At 38.7% G+C, this 24,900-nt stretch overlaps 1 protein-coding gene across 1 annotated transcript in view; it reads right to left on the reverse strand.

The window, feature by feature from the left end:
• LOC149822617 (subtilisin-like protease SBT2.2) overlaps positions 1-24,627 on the reverse strand; it is a 35,612-nt gene extending 10,985 nt beyond the window's left edge. Inside the window, exons 1-5 of the mRNA XM_089980330.1 lie at positions 24,520-24,627; positions 17,543-17,611; positions 16,995-17,383; positions 13,217-13,312; positions 13,061-13,133 (exon numbers count right to left, since the gene is read on the reverse strand). Coding sequence (XP_089836456.1) covers positions 13,061-13,133; positions 13,217-13,312; positions 16,995-17,383; positions 17,543-17,611; positions 24,520-24,627 — 735 coding nt within the window. The remainder of the gene's footprint in view (positions 1-13,060; positions 13,134-13,216; positions 13,313-16,994; positions 17,384-17,542; positions 17,612-24,519) is intronic.
• Positions 24,628-24,900: the final 273 nt, after the last annotated feature.

Consider the following 24,900-nt stretch of genomic DNA (forward strand, 5'->3'; position numbering starts at 1 on the left):
TAATGTTTATTTTACTTTTCTTATACAGGGCAATTATGTCCTTGTAAAAAGGTTATAACCCTATTTAATATCATTAAAGTTTACCGCAGCCCATTGAATGAAAGAGAGGTTGCTGATTCCCAGAAAGCACGAGTTCTCTTCATGAGTTCTCTTCTTCCTCCCTTCCTATACTCTTCTAGATTTCCTCGACAACAAGATCTGTAAGTGGAAAGGCAGTTCTATGACGGGGAGGAATCTTCTTCTCACGTCGAGAGTAAACAATGCCTTTATATCTTTCGGGAGTCAATAGTGGTTCAGAAATCACACTTTCCTGAGTCCTTTGCGCAGCAGTAGTTTTCTTGTATATTTGAGGTATGGTTCCTCATTTCCCTCATCGCTTTTATTACATTTAGAAGAACAAACATCATCAATGCTAGTTCAACCAAGGGTGATAAACTTCAATTTCAGGAGGAGTGTTAGCATTATGACCAAAATTTGATTCGTCAAACATAACATTTCTAGATATTTTGATGCGCTTGCTCACGGGATCATAGCATTTGTAGCCTTTGTAATCATCAGCGTACCCCACAAATCTGCACTTTAGGGCCTTATCCTGAAACTTGTGCCGCATTGAACTGTCAACATGAACATAACATACACATCCGAATATACGCAAATCATGATAATTTGGATGCACACCATGCAAAGAGAAATAGGGTGATTTGTTTTCCAAGATGTTCATTGGCAATCGATTTATGACATAGATTGTTGTATGAAAAGCCTCTTCCCAGAAGGTAACTGGAAGATTACTATCATGCATCATGTTCATTACACTCTCAACAATATAACGATGCTTCCGTTCAGCAATCTCATTCTGTTGAGGTGTACGAGGGCAATACATCTGCCTACTTATTCCATTTGTCTGGAGGAAACTAATAAAGTCATTTGAAGAGAATTTAACCCCTCATCACATTGGAAACAAATAATATTCTCAAAGAATTGATTTTGAACAAAAGAATGAAAATTCTGAAACAACTTGAAGGTTTCAGATTTACTTTTCATAAAAAATATTCATGTATATCGAGAATAACTATCAACAAAGATGAGATAATATCTAGTGCCAGACATGGAAGGAACTGAAGTCGGACCCTAAACATCAGAACATATAATTTCAAATGGTCTTGAAGCTCTTTTATTAATAGAATGAAAAAGAAGAACGTGACTCTTACACTGAAGACAACTAGAACATTTTTTATTATCGACACTTAAATTTAAACTTGACTTGGAAATAAGACTACTTGAAACAAGCTTATCAATAAATCGACTACTATAATGATGCATATGACCATGCCAAAGATTCGGCTCAATACATTTAGAAAGATTAAAAACACTCTCAGGAGGAACTTAAGATGATGATATGAGCTTCAAGATGGAATCAACAGGCTCAACACGAGAGAAAGAATTCTCTTGGAACACGTACATATTTCCTTGACGTTTTCCTTCAACGAACATTTCCCTTGTGTGAAGGTCTTTAACACGAACAAAAAAAATGAGTAAACTCAATTGAAGCATTAATGTCATCTACAAGCTTAGAGACAGAAACAATATTTCCCTTGTGTGAAGGTCTTTAACACGAACAAAAAAAATGAGTAAACTCAATTGAAGCATTAATGTCATCTACAAGCTTAGAGACAAAAACAATATTTTTCTTGATATTAGGAGCATGAATGACATTTGAAAGAGCAAGAGAAGAGTTGGACATAAGAATTACAGAATTTTCAATGTGCGAAATATGGTGGTGAGACCCATCTCCAGTGACTATACTATTTCTACCAACATAAGGAACAAGATTTAGGAGCTTACCAGCATCACCAGTGACACGAGTGGCTGCACCAGAATCAACATACCAAGTGCCTTGATCATTCTGTTTGATATCCAATTCAGTCAAGGCAAATAATAGCAATTCTTTGACTTCTCCACTATTCTTCAATGTATGTTCCCTTTCTTGTCTCCAGTTGCTTGCCTCTATTTTGCGGGTTAAACCAACAATTTGCCTTTATGTGCCCCCTTTTGTTGCAGAGAAAGCAGGTAGGTGTTGTCCTTTGCAGATTAGGAGGCATACTGGGAGTAGGTAATATTTCACGAGCTCCTTGTCCATTCCTCACTTGACCTCCCCTTTCTCAAGATTCATACCTGCCATGTCCTCGACCATAGGTAACCCTTGTGGAAAGAACGTCTTGTGCTCCAATGGGATTGTGATTACCTCTAGAGAATCCCTTTAAAGTCATCTCATAGTGTAAGAGCTTAGCATGAAGGTCTTCAAATGTAGGTAAGTCTGGCAAACACAGGAAGGAAGTAATCATCAAATGATAATCGAGTCCCAGCCCGCTCAAAGTTTGCCACCATATCTTTGTCATTGACCGCGCAACCCACGATTGCCAACTGATCCGTGATAGTCTTTATTTTGTTTAAGTATTCCATGACAGTCATGGAGTCCTTTCTCAGCATTTGAAACTCTTTCTTTAAAAATAAAACTCTAGCCTGAGAAACATAGAATATATTTGAACAAGACGATGCCATAACTGCATAGTTGTGCAGTCATCTGGGATTGCCACAAGCACCTCCTGAGACAGGGTGGAAGTGATGTAGGCAACCAAAGTCTGATCTCGCTTCATCCAAGATATATACTCTGGATTTCTAACAAAAGTAATGAAAGTGTCACCCTCCCCAGTCTTATCATCTTGTGATATGAACTCTAGAGGAACAGAAACAGAGTCATCTAGATGTCCAGAAAGATCCTGACTTCCTATGAAGGGGATGATTTGTCTTTTCTAGGTGAGAAAATTAGAATTGTTCAGTTTTTCATGTACAAGTTGGCTAAGAAAGTTGGAAGAAAGGCCAGATTGAGGGGAAGAAAAAGAATCCATAGGCGATTGAAGGTGAAAGCAAGGGAGAATTAGAAATAAGAGTGGAGTAGAATAAAAGGAGTAATTTCAAAACAAATATGTAATTTTAGAGTAAAAGACTAGCAAACAAAATTCAGAAATAAATTTCAGAACCAATATGTAATTTCAGAGAACTCGGCTGCCTTCTTTTTTTTCTTTTTTTTTTACAGAAGACCAGAGACAGAAACCTAGGTTATGCAGTAAACTGATCTGAATAAAGATCAGTCAATAAAATGCAAAACAAAAACACGTTATTTGAATGTAACGTGTTTTTCTTTTCAAAAAATGCAAAAAATAAATAGAAGAAAAGAAATCCGAGAAGAAAGAGATCTGAGATTTTACTCAGATCTGAATCTGGTCTTACGTCAATCTGAAGAAAAAGAAGAACGATATGGACGTGATATCAACTTGTGAAATCACGCAAAAGATCAAAATAGGGAATAAACGAATACGTTGGAGAGTAGAAGAATAAGGAGAATAAGGAGAGAAACTATCAGATCTGATGGGTGAAGAGAGAGATATGATGCAGATTTTAGAAATAGGAAAATATGTTGGAGGTAAGTACGTTGGCTTAAAAAGGATTCAGAAAGAATAAAGAAAACAAAGAATAGGTAAGTTCAGATTTGAGAGATACCTTGGAAGACGTTAGAGAGGCTCATAAGAACAATCAGATCTTCAAAATACGCCCGGTGCTCTGATACCATGTGAGAAAATGGTTAGAGAGGAGAGAGACACTATGATGGCTGTGTGAGAATACCCAATTCAGGGTATGTGGCTGCTTCTCATTGAGTATATACAGATACAAAATTAGGGTATGAAAATACCCATTTCATGATATGTTATATGTTAGAATTACAACATGCCATTAATGAGCATGTGTTTAAATAAAACAAATTGGGTTTGGATCCTAAGATCCAGACCCAGTCATGAATGACAATGTCTTTTGCCTAGATGCTGGTTGGCGCTTTTGACTGCTTAGCCTACTAACTAAGGAGGTACTATGATCAACGATCACAAATGCATAATTGGTACAAACCTGCCAATCGTGTGAGGGCATGTGGTTTTGACCTTTGTGTTTTAGTCAGAGTTACCGGAAGCGCCTAGGATAATGGGGAAGCGCACTTCCCCGATACACGCTTCGGAAGTGCGAAACATCGCGCTTCCGAAATGTGTGGGGAAGCGTCCCCCTTTTATGGGACCCATTTATGGAAAGCGCGCTTCCCCCACGCTTCCCCATTTTTCCATTTTTTCGCTTCCCCCTCACTTCCGGTTCGCTTCCTAGGTCGCTTCTGGTTCACTTCTGAGACGGTTCATAATTTTCTTCTAAGTGGTCCCACGCTTCCCCGCTTCCTACATTTTTGAAAGTGCCTCGCTTCCCGCTCCCGCTCCCGCTTCCCGTATCGCTTCTCGCTCCCGCTTCCTCAACTGGCAACTCAGGTTTTAGTGACAAGATATTCCCTATGATGTTTCAGGTGTTGTCAATGTGTGTGAACTTGAAGCTTCTTATTTTCATAATCTCATGTGTGTTTCTTTTGATGACTTGGGTTTTTTTACTTCAAAGGTAATCCTATGCCTGAGAATTTTGGAGTTTTACCTAGCTATATATAGATCACTAGATAATATCATTTTTCACAAGATTCATGTATCCACTTCTGATGCACATATCGAAATGATATCTTTGTAATTATTTGTTCTAGTCAGCTTTTTTAGCTTGACATCTACCCTCTGACAACTTAATCCCTAGAAAAAAGTTCCCAGCATAAAAATTCTAGAGACATGAATAGCTTGATATAACAAACAATACAAGGAGATATTTTGTGTTACTTGCATAGGACTTCAAGTAGAAGAATTAGCTTTGAAACATTGGCTATCAGGATTGATTCACATGTCAGCTTAGAGAAGCTTGGTTCTTCAATGGTCAATGAACTAAACTTATATACAAAAAAGGAATAAGCATGGTCATCAATATGATTTACTTTTTTTGGTAAACATGAATACAATTTATTTACCATCCCTAGATATGAAAAATCCCTCTCTCAAAGCAAATTATGAAATGCCCATGATAAACATGTAGAGAGTAGCCTACCCTCCTCTCCAGAAGCCAAGGTTCCTTAAGAAATCATTCCCCCAAATTAGAATATCAATCTTTTGAAGAACCGGTTTAAATTTTGCAAAACTAAAATATCCTTTTTTTTCCATTTTCTGGATGCCACCTATTTTTTACTGTTGGATCACCAAAATATGATTCGATGTATGTTGGAACCTACTTTTTTTTTCATACCTGGTTCCAGTTATAGCCAGTACACATGCGCTACTTTCTTCCATTCAATGCAGATTATGTCTTTCAGTCTACGTGGATTTGATGATTCATTGTTTTCAAGGTGAATCTGATCTTATTATACCAACCATGACAATGTGGAAACAAATCTGACTGCAGTCGCAAAAGGTTCTAGGTTGGATGAAAAACCATGTCGCATAGGTGCAGGTGCGGATGTGGATACGATTGCAGGTGCATAGGGTGCGACACAACAATTTCAAAAAACTTGGGTGTGGGGGTGCGGATTGTTAGTTTTGGATCATGGATCCGACCCGCACCACATTCCAAGGATCCATCTTGGGATGCGTGGGCGGTGGCATGTTTGTAATTTATTTTTATTACTTGTGTAATGTTATACCCTGTACAACACTTATAAATAATAAGGGAAAAGGGAAAACCCTATTGCCGCCGACTCCTCTCTTCTCTCTTTACCTCACTTTTATCTCTTGCAGGTTGATATTTCTGACATGGTATCAGAGCACAGGCGCGGAAATCAATCATCTAGAAGACCTATAAGGACCAGCATGTGCTTCTAAAGGACGTAGGATTTATTTTCTGTCCCTTTTCCTTAATCAGATTTATTTCTTTCTCTTTTTCTTAATCCTCCTTCACGTCATTCTAGTTTCTCTTTTGGTTCTTTTCATCTTCAATATTTTTTTTCTGGTACACACGTCCTAATACTACATTCCAGTCTGTCGAATCTTTGTTTTTCTCCCCAAAAATATTTCTGTCAAATTTTTTTCTGGTTCGCACGTCACTATCATTTTCAGCACACAGCATTGTTGTTTTTCTCTCAATATATTTTCTGTTCAATATTCTTCTGGTTCACACGTCACTACTTCCCTGTGTGACGAAGGCACTGAGATTATTTTCAGCACACGCACTGTCAGAACAGTCAGCATTCTATTTTGATATCATCCCATTCCTATTTCCTATCTGTTATTGCATCTCATTCTTCATATAATCCATGGACTCCAAGTTAACCCTAGTTTTCTTACTCACTTCATGACCCACAAGTTATCCCATGATAATTACTTACTTTGGAAGCGTCAGATTGTGCCCTTTATTCGCAGTCATGGTCCTTATGGGCAACTAGATGGGCGATCACCCGCCCCACCTACACATATCATGCAAGAAATAACAGGTGAAGATGGGAAGGTGAGTCAACTTCGAACCACCAATCCTGCTTATGACATATGGGTACAACGGGATCAGACATTAGTTGCTTACATAACGTCCACACTTTCTGATCGTGTTTTACAAACTATTTCTGATGATCAATCTGCTGCCGAGTTGTGGAATGGACTAGCTCATTCCTTTTCTCAGGTTTCTGAATCTCGAGCTTTGCAACTCAAGTGGCAATTCCAATCCATGCGAAAAGGAAACAAATCTATTACAGAGTTCATGGGGGATGTCAGGGTGATTACAGATCAGTTAGTTGCCATTGGAAGCCCTGTATCAGATAAGGATATGGTACAACAAGTATTAGGTAGCCTTGGACCTGAATATCGCATGTTTTGCACGGCATTCCAGGTTGTCTCAGTTCTTCCATGTTTTGATGATCTTCAATCTAAGCTTTTGCAATATGAGGTCAGCTTAAATCAGGAACACGCGTCAGATGATGCTCATCCTGTGATGATGGCACATACGCCTATTCAAACAGGAGTCTTATTTACTCCTCCTCGTCCCAATGGAACACCTATGAACAAAGGAGGACTACTACCTACACCAGGTGGAGGGGGCATTGGCTCAGGCAGTGTACCACGAGGGGGACGTGTTCCTACTTGTTTTCTATGCAATAAGCGGGGACATGTTAAAGCAAATTGCTGGTACAATCCTCAGAACCAGAACAAAACAGGGAGGCCAGATAGTAGGTCAGGGCAGAAGGCAACTCAGACGTTTGCGCGCACTCCTCAGGGACAGGTTCTTCCACAGGACGTACAAAATATCCTTATGACTACTTTCAATCAGATGAACTTGCGCCAAAATGATGAAGGTATATGGTATATTGATTCAGGGGCAGCAGCACATGTTACTTCTGATGCAGGTAAACTTTCTCACTTGACTCCTTACACTGGAAATGGCACTATAGTCATAGGAGATGGATCTCACCACCCCATCTCTCACACTGGAAATGTCTCCCTTTCTTTGCTTGAATCTCAATTACCCTTGTCAAATGTCTTACACCTGCTATTCAAAAGAATATTCTATTTGTGTCAAAATTAGTTGATGAAACAAATTCTTCCATTGAATTTACTCCTTCTGTTTATCTTAAGGATCTTCACACCAAGAAGACGCTCGCTAAAGGTGAACGGCGCGGGAACATGTACGTCTTTGAAGAATCTCATGTGCCTTTGAAGACGTCGTCTTCCGTAGCCGTGGCTTCCTCAGCTTCTTCCTTTCCAACATTTTTGAGTCGATCTACAGATCATAGTTCTTCATCTAGAGTCTTGAAACTTAATAAGCCAGACTTATGGCATCTTCGTTTGGGTTATTGTAGTCAAGTTTTTCTTGACAAGTTGTCTGCTAAAGGTTTAATACCCGCAGTCAGTTTAGAGTCAAAATGTCCAAGTTGTCATTTATGCAAAAGTCATGTACTTCCTTTTCATAGTATCAATAAAAGAGCAACAAAGCCTTTTAAGATTATATGCTCAGATGTTTGGGGTCCTGCGCCCACTGCCTCTCTTTCTGAATCTCGATATTATGTACTCTTTCTTGACTCTTACACTCGTTTTAGTTGGATTTACTTCATGAAAAACAAACATGAAGTTTTCAAGTTGTTCAAACAGTTTCATGCACTAGTTCAAAACCAATTCAATACCAATGTTGTATATTTCCAGTGTGATGGGGGAGAATACATATCCCATGATTTTGCGATAGTGATGGATGAGCTTACGAGATCAATTCAAGAAAATGTACCGTGGTGTATGTTGTTTGCTGATGATATTGTTTTGATTGATGAGTCTAGAGCCGGGGTTAATGCTAAGTTAGAATTATGGGGACAGACATTGGAAGCTAGAGGTTTTAAGTTGAGTAAGAGTAAGACTGAATATATGGAATGTCGGTTTAGTAAGCAACGAAGTAGTGATGGGAGTGTAGTGAAGCTTGGTGAGCAAGATAACCGGTGAATGATTATTTCAAATATTTGGGATCCATCATTCAAAAGTATGGAGAAATTGATGGAGATGTAAATCATAGGATAAGGTTGGGTGGATGAAATGGAAAAGTGCAACTGGAGTGTTGTGCAATCGTAGAATGCCATTGCGGTTGAAGGGAAAGTTTTATAGGACGACTATTAGACCTGCTTTACTATATGGTACAGAATATTGGGCTGCCAAGAGACATCATATTCAAAAAATGAGTGTAGCTGAGATGCGGATGCTTAGATGGATGTGTGGAAATACAATAAAAGATAAGATTCGGAACGAGGAGATACGTAAGAAGGTAGGTGTTGCACCCATTGAGAATAAGATGCGAGAGAATCGTTTACGGTGGTTTGGACATATTCGGCGAAGGCCTAATGATGCTCCAGTTAGAAGGTTGGAGAAATGGGAAAATATATTAGTTAAAAGAGGTCGGGGTAGGGCTAGGAAGACTTAGATGGAGATGATAGGAAAGGATATGAATGCTTTGAACCTCACCGAGGACATGGCATTGGATAGAAATGATTGGAGGAAAAGGATTCATGTGGAAGACCCAAAATGAATTTCTTTTTTGGTTCATATCGCTGACCCCAATTGTTTTGGGATGAAGGCGTAGTTGTTGTTGTTGTTGTTGTATTTGAAGGAGCATGGCATTACACGTAACATTTCTTGCCCTCATACCCCTCAACAAAATGGAGTAGCTGATAGAAAACACAGGCATATTGTTGAGACAGCCTTGAGCATGATGAATACTGTGGGTATTCCTTTCTCTCTTTGGACAGAGGCTTTCTATACAGTTGTTTACGTTATCAACAGGTTGCCCATGACCATCCTTGAAGATAATTCTCCGTATTTTGTTCTTTATAATTGTCATCCATCATATGAAGAACTACATCCTTTTGGTTGTGTATGTTATGTTCATATTGATCATTCATTGAGAAATAAGTTTCACGACAGAGCTGTACAGTGCAAGTTTCTTGGGTATGCAGATGACTATAAGGGATACAGGTGTTATGATCCTCATACAGGCAAAATTCGAGTATCTAGAAATGTTGTTTTTTATGATGAAAATTTTGACACTCTGGGTTCATCTTCCACAGATACACAAGACAGTTATGATCCTTGGCTCAGTGACTCATTTTTATATGACTCGTTGCCTTATGAGGATTCATCTCTATTGACAGACAATGAACCTTATACTTTCGATGTGGAACCACATATGGAAGACATTCCTCCTACAACAACATCCTCACGTTTTTTTGGTCTTGTTTATTCTCGTAGAGCTCATCCAGTCAATGATGAGACTCCTCTACGACGTTCCACTCGGATTAGACATCCTATAGATCGCTGGGTAAGTTATAACAATTTCTCTTTGGATTTTTAAACATTTCTAACTAGAGTGTCCAAAGAAACAGAACCTTCCTCTTTTCATGAGGTTATACATTCCCGTGCCTGGGTAGAGGCGATGAATGAGGAAATGGAAGCATTGCATGAATGCAATACATGGGAAATTGTACCAAGACCAGATAACAAGAATGTTGTAGGATCCAAATGGGTGCACAAGATCAAGCACAAACCGGATGGCAGTGTTGAGCGCTATAAGGCTCGTCTGGTTGCACGAGGCTTTACACAGCAGTATGGGCAGGACTACGATGAAACGTTCAGCCCAGTAGTAAAATTGGGCACCGTCAGGATTATCATTGCATTGGCGTTACAACATGGATGGTCACTCAGTCAACTTGATGTTAAAAATGTTTTTCTGCATGGTGAACTAAAGGAAGAAGTTTACATGGAGCAGCCACCTGGTTATAGCATGCATGATTCATCCAATTGGGTATGTAAACTTCGACGCTCTATTTATGGCTTGAAACAAGCTTCTCGATCATGGTTTGAAAGTTTTTCCACGGAGATCCAGCATCATGGGTTCACTAAAAGTGTTCTAGATCATTCATTGTTCATATTCAAAAGTGATTCAGCTATTGTTTGGGTGCTTATATATGTTGATGACATCATTATTACCGAGAGTGATGAGGTTCACATATCTTGGGTTAAGTCTATGTTGATGGCTAAATTCAAGATGAAAGACTTGGGTCCCTTGCGATATTTTTTGGGTGTGGAAGTTGATAGTAGACATGAGACTATTACATTGAGCCAACATAAGTACACTATTGATATTTTACTTGCTATAGGGATGGAGAATTGTAAACCAATTAGCACACCTTGCCTTCTAAATCATAAGCTAAGTGCTAAAGACGGCACTACTTATCATGATCCTACTTTGTATCGTCGAGTTGTAGGGATGTTACAATACTTAACATTCACTAGGCCTGACATAGCATACTCTGTCAATCAAGCTTCACAGTTTATGCATGCTCCTACAGATGTACATATGGAAGGAGTAAAAAGGATCCTTCGGTATTTAAAGGGTACGATTGGAGATGGCTTGATGTATACCAAGGACATAGCTTATACGTCAGGGCATCGACTATTCACCTACACAGACGCGGACTGGGCTGGTGATCCTGACGAGCGCAGATCAGTTTCGGGGTATTGCATTCTTATCGGCAATAATATTGTAACATGGAGTAGCAAGAAGCAAAAGGCAATGGCGCGATCTAGTACTGAAGCAGAGTATTGTGCAATGGCAGCAGGAACAGCCGATGTTACATGGGTGAGACATCTACTGCAAGAATTACAAGAACCGATCTTGTCCTCTATGCTTATTTGCGATAATCAGAATGCTATTAATATTGCCTTCAATCCCATCCTTCATTGTCGCACGAAGCATATCGAGATCGATCAAACTTTGTTAGACAAAAGGTGGAAGAAAAAGAAATTGAACCTGCATATGTTCGGTCAGATATGCAAGTTGCTGACATCTTTACCAAGGGATTATCCACTCATCAGTTTTGGGCACTCAAAGACAAGTTGAGCATGATCAAAGACCATACTCAACTTGAGGGAGGTTGTTAGTTTTGGATCATGGATCCGACCCGCACCACATTCCAAGGATCCATCTTAAGATGCATGGGCGGTGGCATGTTTGTAATTTATTTTTATTACTTGTGTAATGTTATACCCTGTATAACACTTATAAATAATAAGTGAAAAGGGAAAACCCTATTGCCGCCGACTCCTCTCTTCTCTCTCTTCTCTCTTTACCTCACTTTTATCTCTTGCAGGTTGATATTTCTGACACGGATATATGTATATATAGGCTAATACATCTGTGTTAAATGAAATATGCTAAATGAAACATGTTTTTTCGTGGTTCCAACCCCATAAATGTGTTGGGCATGGTCGATTTACTAGGAATCCACACCTGGATCATGTGTTTTCGATGAAAAATGATATTTGGAGCCTCAAAATTTTACAAAGATTTTGGACCATTGATTTTTCGAACCTTATAAAAACCCACCCATGTGTTGGAATCGAACGCTCCAAGAGCTGATCACTATAAAATCAAGTCCATAGATCAGATCTGTACAGCCAAAACTTAAAAATTAGTCAAAAAAACCTAAAAAACCATTTAACATGTTTCATTTAGCATATTTCATATGTGTGTGTAGATAAATCTGGACTTGGTTAGGGTTAACCGAACCTACTTGTGAACATAAATAGACCTTAGTGTGGTTGACTTCACCTGACACAAAGGAAGCTTGTCCAAGTATCTCACCCGCATCGGTGCGGGTGTGACATGGGCAGAGTTACCGGAAGCGCCCCTACAGTAGGGGAAGCGCGCTTAGCCGATACGCGTTTCGGAAGTGCGAAACGTTGCGCTTCCGAAACGCGTGGAGAAGCATCCCCTTTTTTTGGGAAGCCCGTTTCCCTTTTATGGGAAGCGCACTTCCCCCACGCTTCCCTCTTTTTTCATCTTATTTTTTATTTTTTTCTTCTTTTTTCGCTTCCCCCTCCCTTCCTAGTTCGCTTCCTAGGTCGCTTCCGAAACGGTTCGTGATTCGCTTCTAAGTCGCCCCACGCTTCCCGCTTCCTAAATTTTAAGTGCCTCGCTTCCCGCTCCCGCTTCCCGTATCGCTTCCCGCTCCCACTTCCTCGACTGGCAACCATGGACGTGGGTGTGTTTCCCTGTTAGAAGAGTCTGTGTTGCTTAGATGAAGAAAGAAGATCAGATTTTGGTAAAAGATAACTGGTAATCGTAGATGAAAGACCAAGCACTGAAAAAGAATGGCCATGGCAGCACATTAATTTTGAACCAACAGATTGATATAGCAGCAATTATGTAACCAATTAGCCAATATAGCCTAAACATTTATAAAACTATAGATGCAGGTTTAGGTCAGATGACATTACAATCAAGCAAGTTTTGGGATTATTTGTTCATGCATCAGAATTTACCATGAGCATGAAAAGCGATTAGCAAACTAAGAATACCATTATATTGTTTGAAAAATCATTTGATAACAACATTAAGGACATCTGAAACTAATCAATACACCTTAGCTTTATATTATTTTTCCACACTATTTCCTTCCATATTATAAGCCATGATCTCCACCCCACTTGGAGCACATAAAATTCAAAGGACTAGATCTAGAAACTTTCACGTGAACAGACACATTCAATTGATGAAACGAATCAACCAAACAAAGGTGGAGACACTGGCATAGTGAAATCACATAAAAGAATGGTCAGTAACAGTAAATTTTGCCACAGACCTGATCTATGGCAGCAACCACGTCTGCAGCAAAGCCTCCAAAGCTCTTGTAAAGAGCCTTGTACACAGCAAGGCTGCAATAGAAGAATGGATATTTGTCATCCCTTGCAAAAAAATGATTAGCTAATCACAACCAGAAAGCAATGTGATTAATTACTGTGCACGAGGTGCCATGCCACTTGCATCACCGAAATGATGGCCTGCAACAATCACAGGAATCCCATGGTTCCCAGCTGCAATGGAGGCTGTGTGACTGCACATCAAAGAGAAATAATTAGGTTCCCCTCCATAAGGAACTAAATATAGAAGAAAAAAGTATCTCATAATTGCAAATGAAAAGAAAAAAAAGAACTAGTACTTAAAACTGCATAAGTGATACTTATTCCGTCATTGGACAAAACTAGGAAGTTCTATTTTTATGTTTAATCATAAAAGACTTAGTCATACCCTATGAATATGCTGGTCCCAAGCCCGTATAAAGGAGGAGGGTTGTGGTAGGCCTGTGACAGCCAGCATAAAAACTTAGTCATACCCTATGAATATGAACCAATATGAGAATTTCGTTGGGGCGTTCCCTACTGAGCGACGCGTTGTACTCTATAGGCCCGGAGGCAGTGATAAATGGGCAAGGGTTGCTAGGTCGTCGCCCGGAAGCGATGCGTCACACCGGCGCCCGGGTGTGGTGTCAAATAGGCAAGGGTTCCCTCACTTTGTTGGACGGGTGGGGGTAAAGAAGTTAGTCCAAGACCATAAAATTAGGTTAGCCACTTGGAACATAGGGTCTTTAACTGGTAAGTTGGTAGATTTAGTAGATGTTATGTGTAGGAGAAAGATTGATATTTTATGTCTACAAGAGACCAAATGGGTAGGTGAGAAAGCAAAAGTGATAGAACCTTGGCGATATAAGATTTGGTATACAGGAATAAATAAGAATAGGAATTGAGTAGGGATTGTTATAAGTCGTGAGTTTATAGATAATGTAGTTGAGGTCCGTAGGAAGGGTGATAGGATTTTACTTATTAAATTAGTATTAGGTACGGATATTATTAATATTATTAGTGTTTATGCACCTCAAGTAGGTTTAGATGATTCCATTAAGCGTCAATTTTGGGAAGATTTAGATGGAGTAGTACAAGGGATATCTTATGGAGAAAGGCTTTTCAAACGGCGGTGACCTTAATGGGCATGTAGGCATTAGTAGGGATGGATTTGAGAGTATCCATGGAGGCTATGGTATAGGAGAAAGAAACGAAAGTGGAGAAAGGATTTTAGATTTTGGTTTGTCCTATGATATGATCTTAGCAAACACTTGGTTTAGGAAGAGGGAGTCTCACCTAGTAACATTTAATAGTGGGGTTAATACGAGTCAGATAGATTTTTTCCTACTTAGAAAGAGAGATAGGGGTTGTTGCATCGATTGTAAGGTTATACCGGGAGAAAGTGTAGCTACACAACATAGAGTCTTAATTTTAGATCTTAGAATTAGACAATGTCGCAAAAGGGATAGACATAGGATAGACCGTAGAATTAAGTGGTGGGCACTGAAAGGAGCTAAACAAAGAATGTTTGTAGAGCGGGTAGTTAAGGAAGTTGATTGGTGTCTCGAGGAGGATTCAGAATCTATATGGAATAAGATAGCGGGTGGCATGAGAAAGGTGGCTAAGGAGGTATTGGGTGAGTCTAAAGGCGGTGCACCGCTAGGTAAGGATACATCGTGGTGGAACGAGGATGTCAAATTAGCTATTAAGGTTAAAAGAGAGTGTTATAGAAATCTAAGTAAAAGTCATGATAATGAGAATTTGGAGAAGTATATGATAGCAAAGAAGGAAGCTAAAAAAAGTAGTTTGGAACGCGAGGGATAAGGTATATAAGGAAGTTTATGACAAGTTGGATACCAAAGAGAGCGAGAAGGATATTTATAGGCTTGCAAAGATGAGAGATAGGAAATCGAGGGATCTGGGTATGGTTAGATGTATCAAAGATGAAACACAAAGGGTTTTAGTCAAAGATGAGGAGATTAAGGAGAGATGAAAAGATTATTTTGATAAGCTATTTAATGAAAGTCATGCTCAGGATCTTGGAGACTTTTCCATTCCTTTTCATGAGATGAATCGTGACTTCATGCGCAAGATTCAAAAGAAAGAAATTGCAGAGGCTTTGAAGAAAATGAAATCAAAAAGGGTAGTTGGCCCAGATGGTATACCTATCGAGGCTTGGAAATGCTTGGGAGAGAAAGGTATAGAATGGTTGACAAATCTTTTTAACAAGATTGGGCGGACAAATAAGATGCCTAATGAGTGAAGGAAGAGTACTTTGGTGCCTCTATATAAGAATAATGGTGATATACAAGATTGCACAAACTATCGTGGTATAAAACTCATGAGTCATACTATAAAACTTTAGGAGAGGGTGATTGAGTCTAGGTTGAGGAAGGTTGTCATAATATCGGAGAATCAATTTGGTTTTATGCCTGGAAGATCAACTATGGAAGCTATACATCTTCTTAGACAACTTATTGAGAGAAATAGAGAGAGGAACAAAGTTTTGCATATGGTTTTTATTGATTTGGAGAAAGCTTACGATAGAGTACCTAGGGACGTTCTCTGGTGGACAATGATGAAGAAAGTTGTTTCTCTCAAGTACATTAGTATAATTAAGGATATGTATGGAGTAGTAACCAATGTCCGCACTTGTGGAGGGGTGACAACCAATTTTCCTATAACGGTTGGGTTACATCAAGGATCTGCTTTAAGCCCTTTCCTATTTGCTATAGTGATGATGAGCTTACGAGATCAATTCAAGAAAATATGCCATGGTGTATGTTGTTTGCTGATGATATTGTTTTGATTGATGAGTCTAGAGCTGGGGTTAATGCTAAGTTAGAATTATGGAGATAGACATTGGAAGCAAGAGGTTTTAAGTTGAGTAAGAGTAAGAGAGAATACATGGAATGTCGATTTAATAAGCAACAAAGTAGTGATGGGAGTGTAGTGAAGCTTGGTGAGCAAGAAATGCCGGTGGATGATTCTTTCAAATATTTAGGATCTATCATTTAAAAGTATGGAAAAATTGATGGAGATGTAAATCATAGGATAAAGGTTGGGTGGATGAAATGGAAGAGTGCAACTGGAGTGTTGTGCGATCGTAGAATGCCATTGCGGTTGAAGGGAAAGTTTTATAGGACGACTATTAGGCCCGCTTTACTATATGGTACGGAATGTTGGGCTGCCAAGAGACATCATATTCAAAAAATGAGTGTAGCTAAGATGCGTATGCTGAGATGGATGTGTGGAAATACAATAAAAGATAAGATTCGGAACGAAGAGATACGTAAGAAGGTAGGCGTTGCACCCATTGAAAATAAGATGAGAGAGAATCGTTTACGGTGGTTTGGACATATTTGACGAAGGCCTAATGATGCTCCAGTTAGAAGGATGGAGAAATGGGAAAATATATTAGTTAAAAGAGGTCGGGGTAGGCCTAGGAAGACATGGATGGAGGTGATAAGAAAGGATCTGAATGCTTTGAACCTCACCGAAGACATGGCATTGGATAGAAAAGAATGGAGGAGAAGGATTCATGTGGAAGACTCAGAATGATTTTCCTTGTTGGTTCATATCGCCGACCCCAATTGTTTTGGGATGACGGCGTAGTTGTTGTTGTTGTTGTTGTTGTTGTTGTTGTTGTTGTTGTAATCATAAAAAAAAAATTTACAATATAAGATTATAGATAAAATCTATAAAGAGATATATTGTCATGGAGATTGACAAAAGAACAACAGATCTGCAGATAATCAAATTAAAATATTTATAAATATTCACAGAAAATTACCAAAAAAGGTTTAATTTCCAGGAATTTATCTTAATCACAGTGATGCATATGGACTTCAGAATCCAAAATTTTCATTTTCATAAAGGGAAGACAACAAAACTCACGTTCCATGTCCATCTCCATCAAAAGGTGAAGCATGATCTTGAGTAGCATTAAAAATTCCCCTAGTAATAGCAGAAGCAGCAAAGTGGCGAGCTCCAATGAGTTTGCGGTTGCAAGAACCAGATGGAAAATCCTTGGTAACTTCACAAACACCTGAAAATTGTGGGGGAACTGGATATACATTGTCAGCAGCAAAACTCGGGTGTGTGGGATCAATCCCTGTATCAATAAAACCAATCACTGTCCCTTCTCCTGCAACATTCGGCCCACCTTCAACAGCCCAAGCTCCATCAGGTAGGCCTAAAAAATGAGGGGTATGTGTGGTTGCAGTTCTGACAGAGAAATCAGGAGCCATATTTGCAACTTCTTTTCTATTTGCAAGCTTCTTTGCCTACAAAATACACAAAAATGATCCAAATTAAACTTGGGTAAGACAGAAAATCGATGTTGAACTTGTTTATCAACAACCACAGTTGGTGGTCACTGGTAGTCACTCAATGGACTCTGTAAGTTTCTGAAGTCGATTAGCATCCTGAAAGAACTCTGGTACCGGAGTCTGGACTCCTAGAGTACCAGCAACTGAGGAAAAAAAGGGCATTGACATCAAGCTATCAAAGAACTATTAGTAAAAGCAACCAACACCAGTGACAGGCATGAAGCATCACTGTGGGGCCAGTCCACTCTCCTTGGGTTTACCACTGTAGGGTGGGGCCACTTAGGGCTTCATCCTGGTGGGTTCCTTGTCAAAAAAGAAGGGAAAAAAAGACCAACCAACATAACCAAAAGGTTCTCCTCCTCTCAAATTATTCATGGACTTCGTGTAAGCTTCTGAGGTCGATTAGCAAAACTGACAGGACGCCGGTAGTGGAGTCAGGATGTGACCAACCAACACTTTGAATTGATGTGATCAAAAGAACAATAGTTAAACCTTTGAAGGTAAAGTTGCACCATTACCACAATCAGAGTCTTGAGAAGAACACAAAATTTAACCTGGACAAGCTATGGATTGAATTTAAAACTCAGAAAAATCATTACGACAACCATAACTAAAAGCTGATCAAAACTATGTTCACCAACCAGAACTTAAACCATTGAATGCAAAGTTGCAAGATTGCCACAATCACAGGCTTGAGCATAACACAAATTTTAGCCCAGGCAAAACAGTTGTTCAAATTTAAAAATCAGAAGAATCTTCAGGAAAATGTTGAAAACCTGACCCCTCACAAAGTAAATCAAGACGACCCAGATTCAGATTATCAAAGATATTTCAATTATCAAACAAAAATCACTTTTTACATATATAAAAACATGTAACACTGAAAATTGAAGAAAAAAAGACAGAAAATGAGCTATAGCTGCGTTACATAGAGAAGTCAACTCTTAAGCACATAGAAGAACAATGAGGCCGAGGTCAGAATATAGAAAAACATGAAACCTAACCACGACCAAGTTCAATAGCAACATGGAGACTGTAAAGCAACTATTAAACGGAAAGTAGAAAATCTGTCAAAGCCCTATAAACAGAGACTACCTGCTTTGGGGATACAAGAACTGCAAATCCATTTATCAAGTAATGGTAACTATAAAGCTTATGATAACTCTCCCCTTTGAAAGTCTCCTTCAGGAGTGAATCATGAAACTGAGTTAGAGAAGAACCATAACGTGGATCAGGCCTTGAACAATTACTGATAAAGAAAGAAAGGAAACAAGTCAAGTAAGCTTAAAAGAAGGACTACAGTTGAAGCCACAGTATTATGCTAGTAATTTGTGAAAAAAGAGTATCAAGCCAAAACCAAATAAATTATAGCCATACAAATTTGTAGACTGCTCAAACCAGTGTTCCAATTAAATACGTCTCAGAGATTAAAAAAAATGAAATGTACAAAAGGGTTTTCAACCTTCTAATATAACCCAACCAAATGAAAACCTTATATATCATTAGAAACAGTTACCAATTGAAACAGTAGTAAATTTATTTCATAAATATAAGCGGAAAAAACTTCCCCATAGAACAGAAACAAATGTGACCCTCAAACGAACTAGTTGCCTATCTCTGCAGGCAGAAAGTAGTAACAGCAAAAACCTTAAAATGACAAAATTATAGTCATAACTAATGGAAGATTTCAAGTAAAAATTCCATATATATGTGAAAAATGCCATACAGAAGTAACCGAGAGAGAGAGAGAGATGATGATGATGCATATGACGGAAGCATTAAAACGAAAACTCAATAAACCATTCCAAGAAAAACAATCTTAATAGAAGACATAAGCAACAAAACAAGAAACAAAAACACATCAAAACAAGAAGAATGATGATGGTGGTGAAATTTTTTCTACAGACACTATACAAATCGTCTCATTTACGCAACTAGAGATCACGTCCCAAAAAACTAGAGTGAAAACAGACTAACCGTCGGGTCTGTAATCTGGTTAATTTGTCTGCTTCGACATGACTAAAATCATTACTAGTACTCCTCAAACCAGACAAGTAGTGAATAGTTGGCGCCTTCTTTAGTGTGACAATATACACCATGGACGTCTCATTCTGACCCAGAACCACCGAACAAAACCCCAAACAGAGAACCACCAATAAATGAACCCCAAAACCAAAACACTTCCTTCTAGTCATGCACTCCATCAATGAGCCCTCAGGAAAACAGCAAAAGGAAACCCCACAAACTTCCACCTTTACTCTTCTATGACCCATAAAAATCCCAACTTTTCTATTCCACTAATGTGAGAGAAGAAGGCAAACCATTTAGTGGGTAGAGAAGAAGGGAGTTTACTCTCCCCATCCATTAGCGAGTAAGGTAGAGGGTGATGCTTTACTGTGAGGACGGGATGGCAAACTTGGAGTGTTGCATAAATGTCATATAAGTGAACGTTGGTGTCCTTTGTCTTTAGATGGAAATCTCAGAGAGGTTAAAACCAACGCACAAGTAAAAGATAAAGGGGAACCCTGGAGGGTAATGGATCCAATGATACAGAGACAAAGTAAAACTAGTGCAGAGAGAGAGAAGGGGGAGGTATGCAAAGCAATGTCAATAGAGCGGATAGCCTCTACAAAAAAGGGTATGGGATAAGTTTACACAGTACAAGCTAGTAGAAGACTGTGTAGAGGGGCATGCAGTGTTTCAACAGACGGGCCGATAACAAAGACACACACAAAGAGGGAGCATGCCATTCGCCTGCATCTGCATGTGATGCAGAGAGAGAGAGAGAGAGAGAGAGAGAGAGAGAGAGGACTCTGTATTGGGGAATAAGTTTTCCAGAATGCAAGCTACAAAACACCTGTTTTGTACCTTGGGAAGACATTCCTGCATGTGAGTAATGCACGTTTTGGTAGCACGCAAGCATGTGAATTCATGGTGCCATAGGGAATGAGGATATGACAAAGAAAATGAAAGGGTTACAGAGCGTTTATTTTTATAATTGTGGAGTGGGTAGTTGTTGGATTGCCAAAGTTCTTAATAAATATTAGAGAGTGAACGAGAGAGCATAGAATTGGTTTTTATTTCTGGGTTGACTTGGTTGGTAAGAGATAGAATGAACGGTTGGAACCGCGAGAGATTCTTGCAAGTTGTTCGAGCATGTATGAGCAATATTTGCATCATACCAAGCATTCGGTCTCTTCCCTTCTTTTGTCTTCTTCATTATCATTGCACTCTCTTCCCCTCCATTCTCATCTTTAGTTTTTTACTATCATGGGCACGTTTGGAAGAAAGCAACACTCTCATAAAAAAAAAAAGATTTGCCTACCAAAATTTGTGATATGATAAGTTTTTCAAAATAAAGTTTCACTTGTTTGTATAGCATGAAAAAAATAGTAGAAAAATATGAAAAATGAGAGGAGAAAGAGGATGGTGGTGGGTGGTGGGTGGTGGGTGGTGGTGTGGTAGTGGTGGTGAGATGGGTGGTAGTGGTGGAGAGATGGGTGGTGAAGAGTATAAAAATAAATTTTCTCTTGTAGAAAACATTTCTTCACCACCCTTCGTGGAGGAATGTTTCCTATAAAAAATATATTTTAAAAAAAAAACTCACATTTTGCATCACTTTTCCTACATCTTCCAAACGTGCCCGTATATATTGCTTAATGAACAACATTTTATGTAATCAAGAGTGGTAGTGGACTCGTGATAACCTGTGCTTTTATTTTATAACTTTCAACAGTTTATAACTATAGCAAATCTCGAAGAGTGCTTGTGATTTCACGTGATAATTAATCCTCCCCTTCTTTTTAGGAATCAAAAAGTGTGCGCCCATTGTTGTCAGCATCGGTATCCGCTCTCCAACGATTCAAGTGAATCGGCTGATACTTAAGTGAATCGTTCTGAACAGGCTAAAAAATATTTTAAAAATATTATGCATCAATCAGAATATAACACGTGTTAAAACCATTAAAATAATATTAAAAAATAATTTTAAGTTTTTTTTGACATTTATTAAAAAATAACCAATTCAATGGTGATGCATATCGATTTTCTACCGATACAATACGTATCGGCCTGTGTACAGGCCGCACCGATACTGACAACATTGCCGTGGCCTCTCTCTCTGTCTCGTGGAAAAAATTCTATTTTATTAACTTCCTAGTTAGTGGAGCAAATTGATTAGATAGAGTTTGGTCAAATGATTATAAAAGCTCGATCTGATTAAAGTAAGTGTGACGAGATGTCACCATGTAGGGCTGTCAATGGATCGAATCTGGGATCAAGTAAATGACTGTCAATGGAAAAAGTTATTGGATCAGATCCAAATAAGCCAGGTTTGGGAGAAAAAGTCCACACCCAATTGGATTAGGGACTTGGCTTGAACAGTCTTCAAGAGACTCGGGTTAGGTGCCCAACCGGAGCATTTTTATGTATGAAAATATGATTCTCAATTTGATTTTTTTTTTTTCTAAAAAAGGACTCCCAATTAGATTTGCACCTTGAATAGTTGAATAACAGCGACCTACAACCTTAGGAGTAAACTTCACTTGGTTGCTACTAAAAAAGAATGCTGCATCAACATTTTAAAAGTAAATAACACACATTATGGACAGATAAAGCTGACCCGGACCCGACCCTGATCTGACCCATTTGCAACCTAATGACGCAACTAAATTGCTGTCATGCCATTACAGCTTAATGTTAGTCAAAGTCCTTTGTTTGATTAGCGCCAGTACAGTTGAGACCTTTTGCAGCAGTGAAATTAGTGAGGTTTTGAACAACACTAAGTTACAGGCGATAATTACTCGACCCGGTGGCGTGCTATGCAGATGGCTTTGAGTGCCAAACACAAGTTTGTATTCGTCGATGGCTCTCTCCCAAAGCCAATAAGTTCAACAATCGATTTTTCATCTTAGTGTTGATACAATGATATGGTCCTGTCTTGACTCCTCAATGCTCTTTCCAAAGACATCGCTAATAGTGTCATATATGCGAACATAGTTTGAGATGTTTGGGTGGATTTAGAAGAATGTTTCTCTCAAGAAAACGCTAATCAAAATTACCAATTGAAGAAACTTATTTTCGACTACCGCTAGGAGCATAATTCACTTGTTGCTTATTTCACCACCCCCAAAACACTATGGGATGAACTCAGTTTGTACTCTACTCTTTCATCATGCACGTGCGGTGCATTCAAAGACTTCAATACTTGTCTTGAGTGAGAAAAAGTATACTAATTTTTCATGGAGTTGAATGATACATTTGTCGCAATCCAAAGTCACATTTTGACTATCGAACTCCTTTCAAATATTAGCAAAGTCTACTCCATGATTCTTCAAGAAGAAACCCAGCGACTTCTCATGCCACTAAGTGAGGGCACTAATGATAATTTAACACTTTCAGCTAAATATCATCTGTCACGCATGACAGTCAATCATTTTTTCAAAAACAATAAGCCCCGACCAAAATGTGACTATTATGGGCTATTAGGTCACGTAAAGAGTCGTTGTTATTCACTTCACGGCTACACGCCGCATCATCCAAAGCAAACTCCAACACTAAAGGTGCATATCATGGATCAGTTAATACAACCTCTCAATAGGAGTCTGCACCACTTCCCAATCCACCTGAATTAAAAATTACTTCTATTCTTTCACAGCTTACGAATGATCAACTTGGACAAATTGCTTCTTGGCTTAATGTTGATGCCAAACCAGCCTCCGCCAACTTTGCAGTTAATTCATCATTTTATTTAGTTTTTTTCTAGGTCATTGACACAAGAGCTTCACATCACATGACACCCCATATTCAAACTTTTTTTCAATATTATTGTTTTATCTAAACCACATCCTATTAGTCTTCCTAATGGTGAAAAAAATATTGTTACTCATATGGGAAATGTCAACCTTTATTCTGATCTTAATCTTGTTGATGTTTTATATGTACCCAATTTTCATTATAATCTTTTATCCATTCCTAAGCTAGCATCCTCTATTTCTTGTATAGATACTTTCTTTTCTTCTTTTTGTCTCTTTCAGGAGCCTTTGAAGAAGATGGTGATTGGAGCGGGTAGACTATGTCATGGCTTTTATTATCTCATCCTTCCCAACACTCATCATGCTTTGACAGTTTCAATACCAAATAAAGGCATTCTTTGGCATATGTGATTGGGTCATCCATCACATGACCAAAGTTCTTTATTGAATAAATTTGTCTCAGATTTTGTTCTTGATCATAACCATGTTTGTGATGTTTGTCATCATACTAAGCAAACATGGCTTCCATTTTAAACTAGCTTAAGTTGACGTGCTCGCCCCTTTGATCTTGTCCATTGTGAGAGTTGGGGTCCCTATAACATGCTTTCTCATTCAGGTGCTAGTTTTTCCTCACTATTTGTTGACGATTTTTCTCGTTGCACTTGGGTTTTTTTAATGTTATACAAATCTAAAATTTTTTATTGTTTTCAATGCTTTTGTGCTTTAGTTCATAATTTTTTCAATCTTAAGTTAAACGCATATGTAGTGATCAGGGCACTAAATTTACTTCTCGTTGTTTCTAAAATTTCTTTCATCAAAATGGTATAGATCATCAAAAATCATGTGTCAAAATGCCTCAACAAAATGGGTGGATTGAGCGTAAGCATTGAGACCTCTTAGAAGTGGCCAGAGCTTTATGTTTTTAATCTCATCTTTTGACCTCCTTTTGGAGTGAATGTATTCTCACTTTCACTTACTTGATCAATCATATTCTCTCTCCGCTTTTAAACAATAAAACACCCTATAAATTACTTTTTAGAAATAAACCTCAGTACCATCATTTGCAGGTATTTGGATGCCTATGTTTTGCGAAGAATATCAATACACATTAAAATAATTTTTTCGCTCACACCAGGCATTGCTTATTTGTTGGATATCAAGTTAACCAAAAAGGCTATCAACTTTTTGATCTTGAGACAAAACAATTATTCATTAGTCGCGATGTAATATTTTATGAAAAAGTTTTTCCTCTCCAAGGTCATGTTGAAACATATGATATACCCATTGTTATGCCTCTCCTATTACTTGAGACTGACGATCCAGATCTGCCCACTATACCTCATTACTCAACTCCCAATTCAACAGCCAATCCATCACCACCCATTGATCCAGATCTGACTGATTCATGACACATGCGGCACTCTCAACGAGTTCGATCTGCACCATCTTACCTTATAGATTATGTTTGTTCGACCCTCACACAGGAATCACATAGTCTATCACCAACTCTGAGACCCGCTTCTTCCAAGGGTTGATAGCCCATTGACATTTTTCAACCTTTTCATTCTCCATCCCATGTTGCTTTCCTATCATATCTTCTTTTCGATGAAGAGCCTAGACATTTTGGCAAGGCAGTCAAATATCCACATTGGCGCGATGCTATGTCAAGTGAAATCCATGCTTTGGAAGATAATCACACCTACAAACACCCTATTGGTT

Source organism: Nuphar pumila, chromosome 11 (genome assembly GCF_984573655.1).
Source record: "Nuphar pumila chromosome 11, dmNupPumi1.hap1.1, whole genome shotgun sequence".
In the NCBI taxonomy this organism is placed as follows: domain Eukaryota; kingdom Viridiplantae; phylum Streptophyta; class Magnoliopsida; order Nymphaeales; family Nymphaeaceae; genus Nuphar; species Nuphar pumila.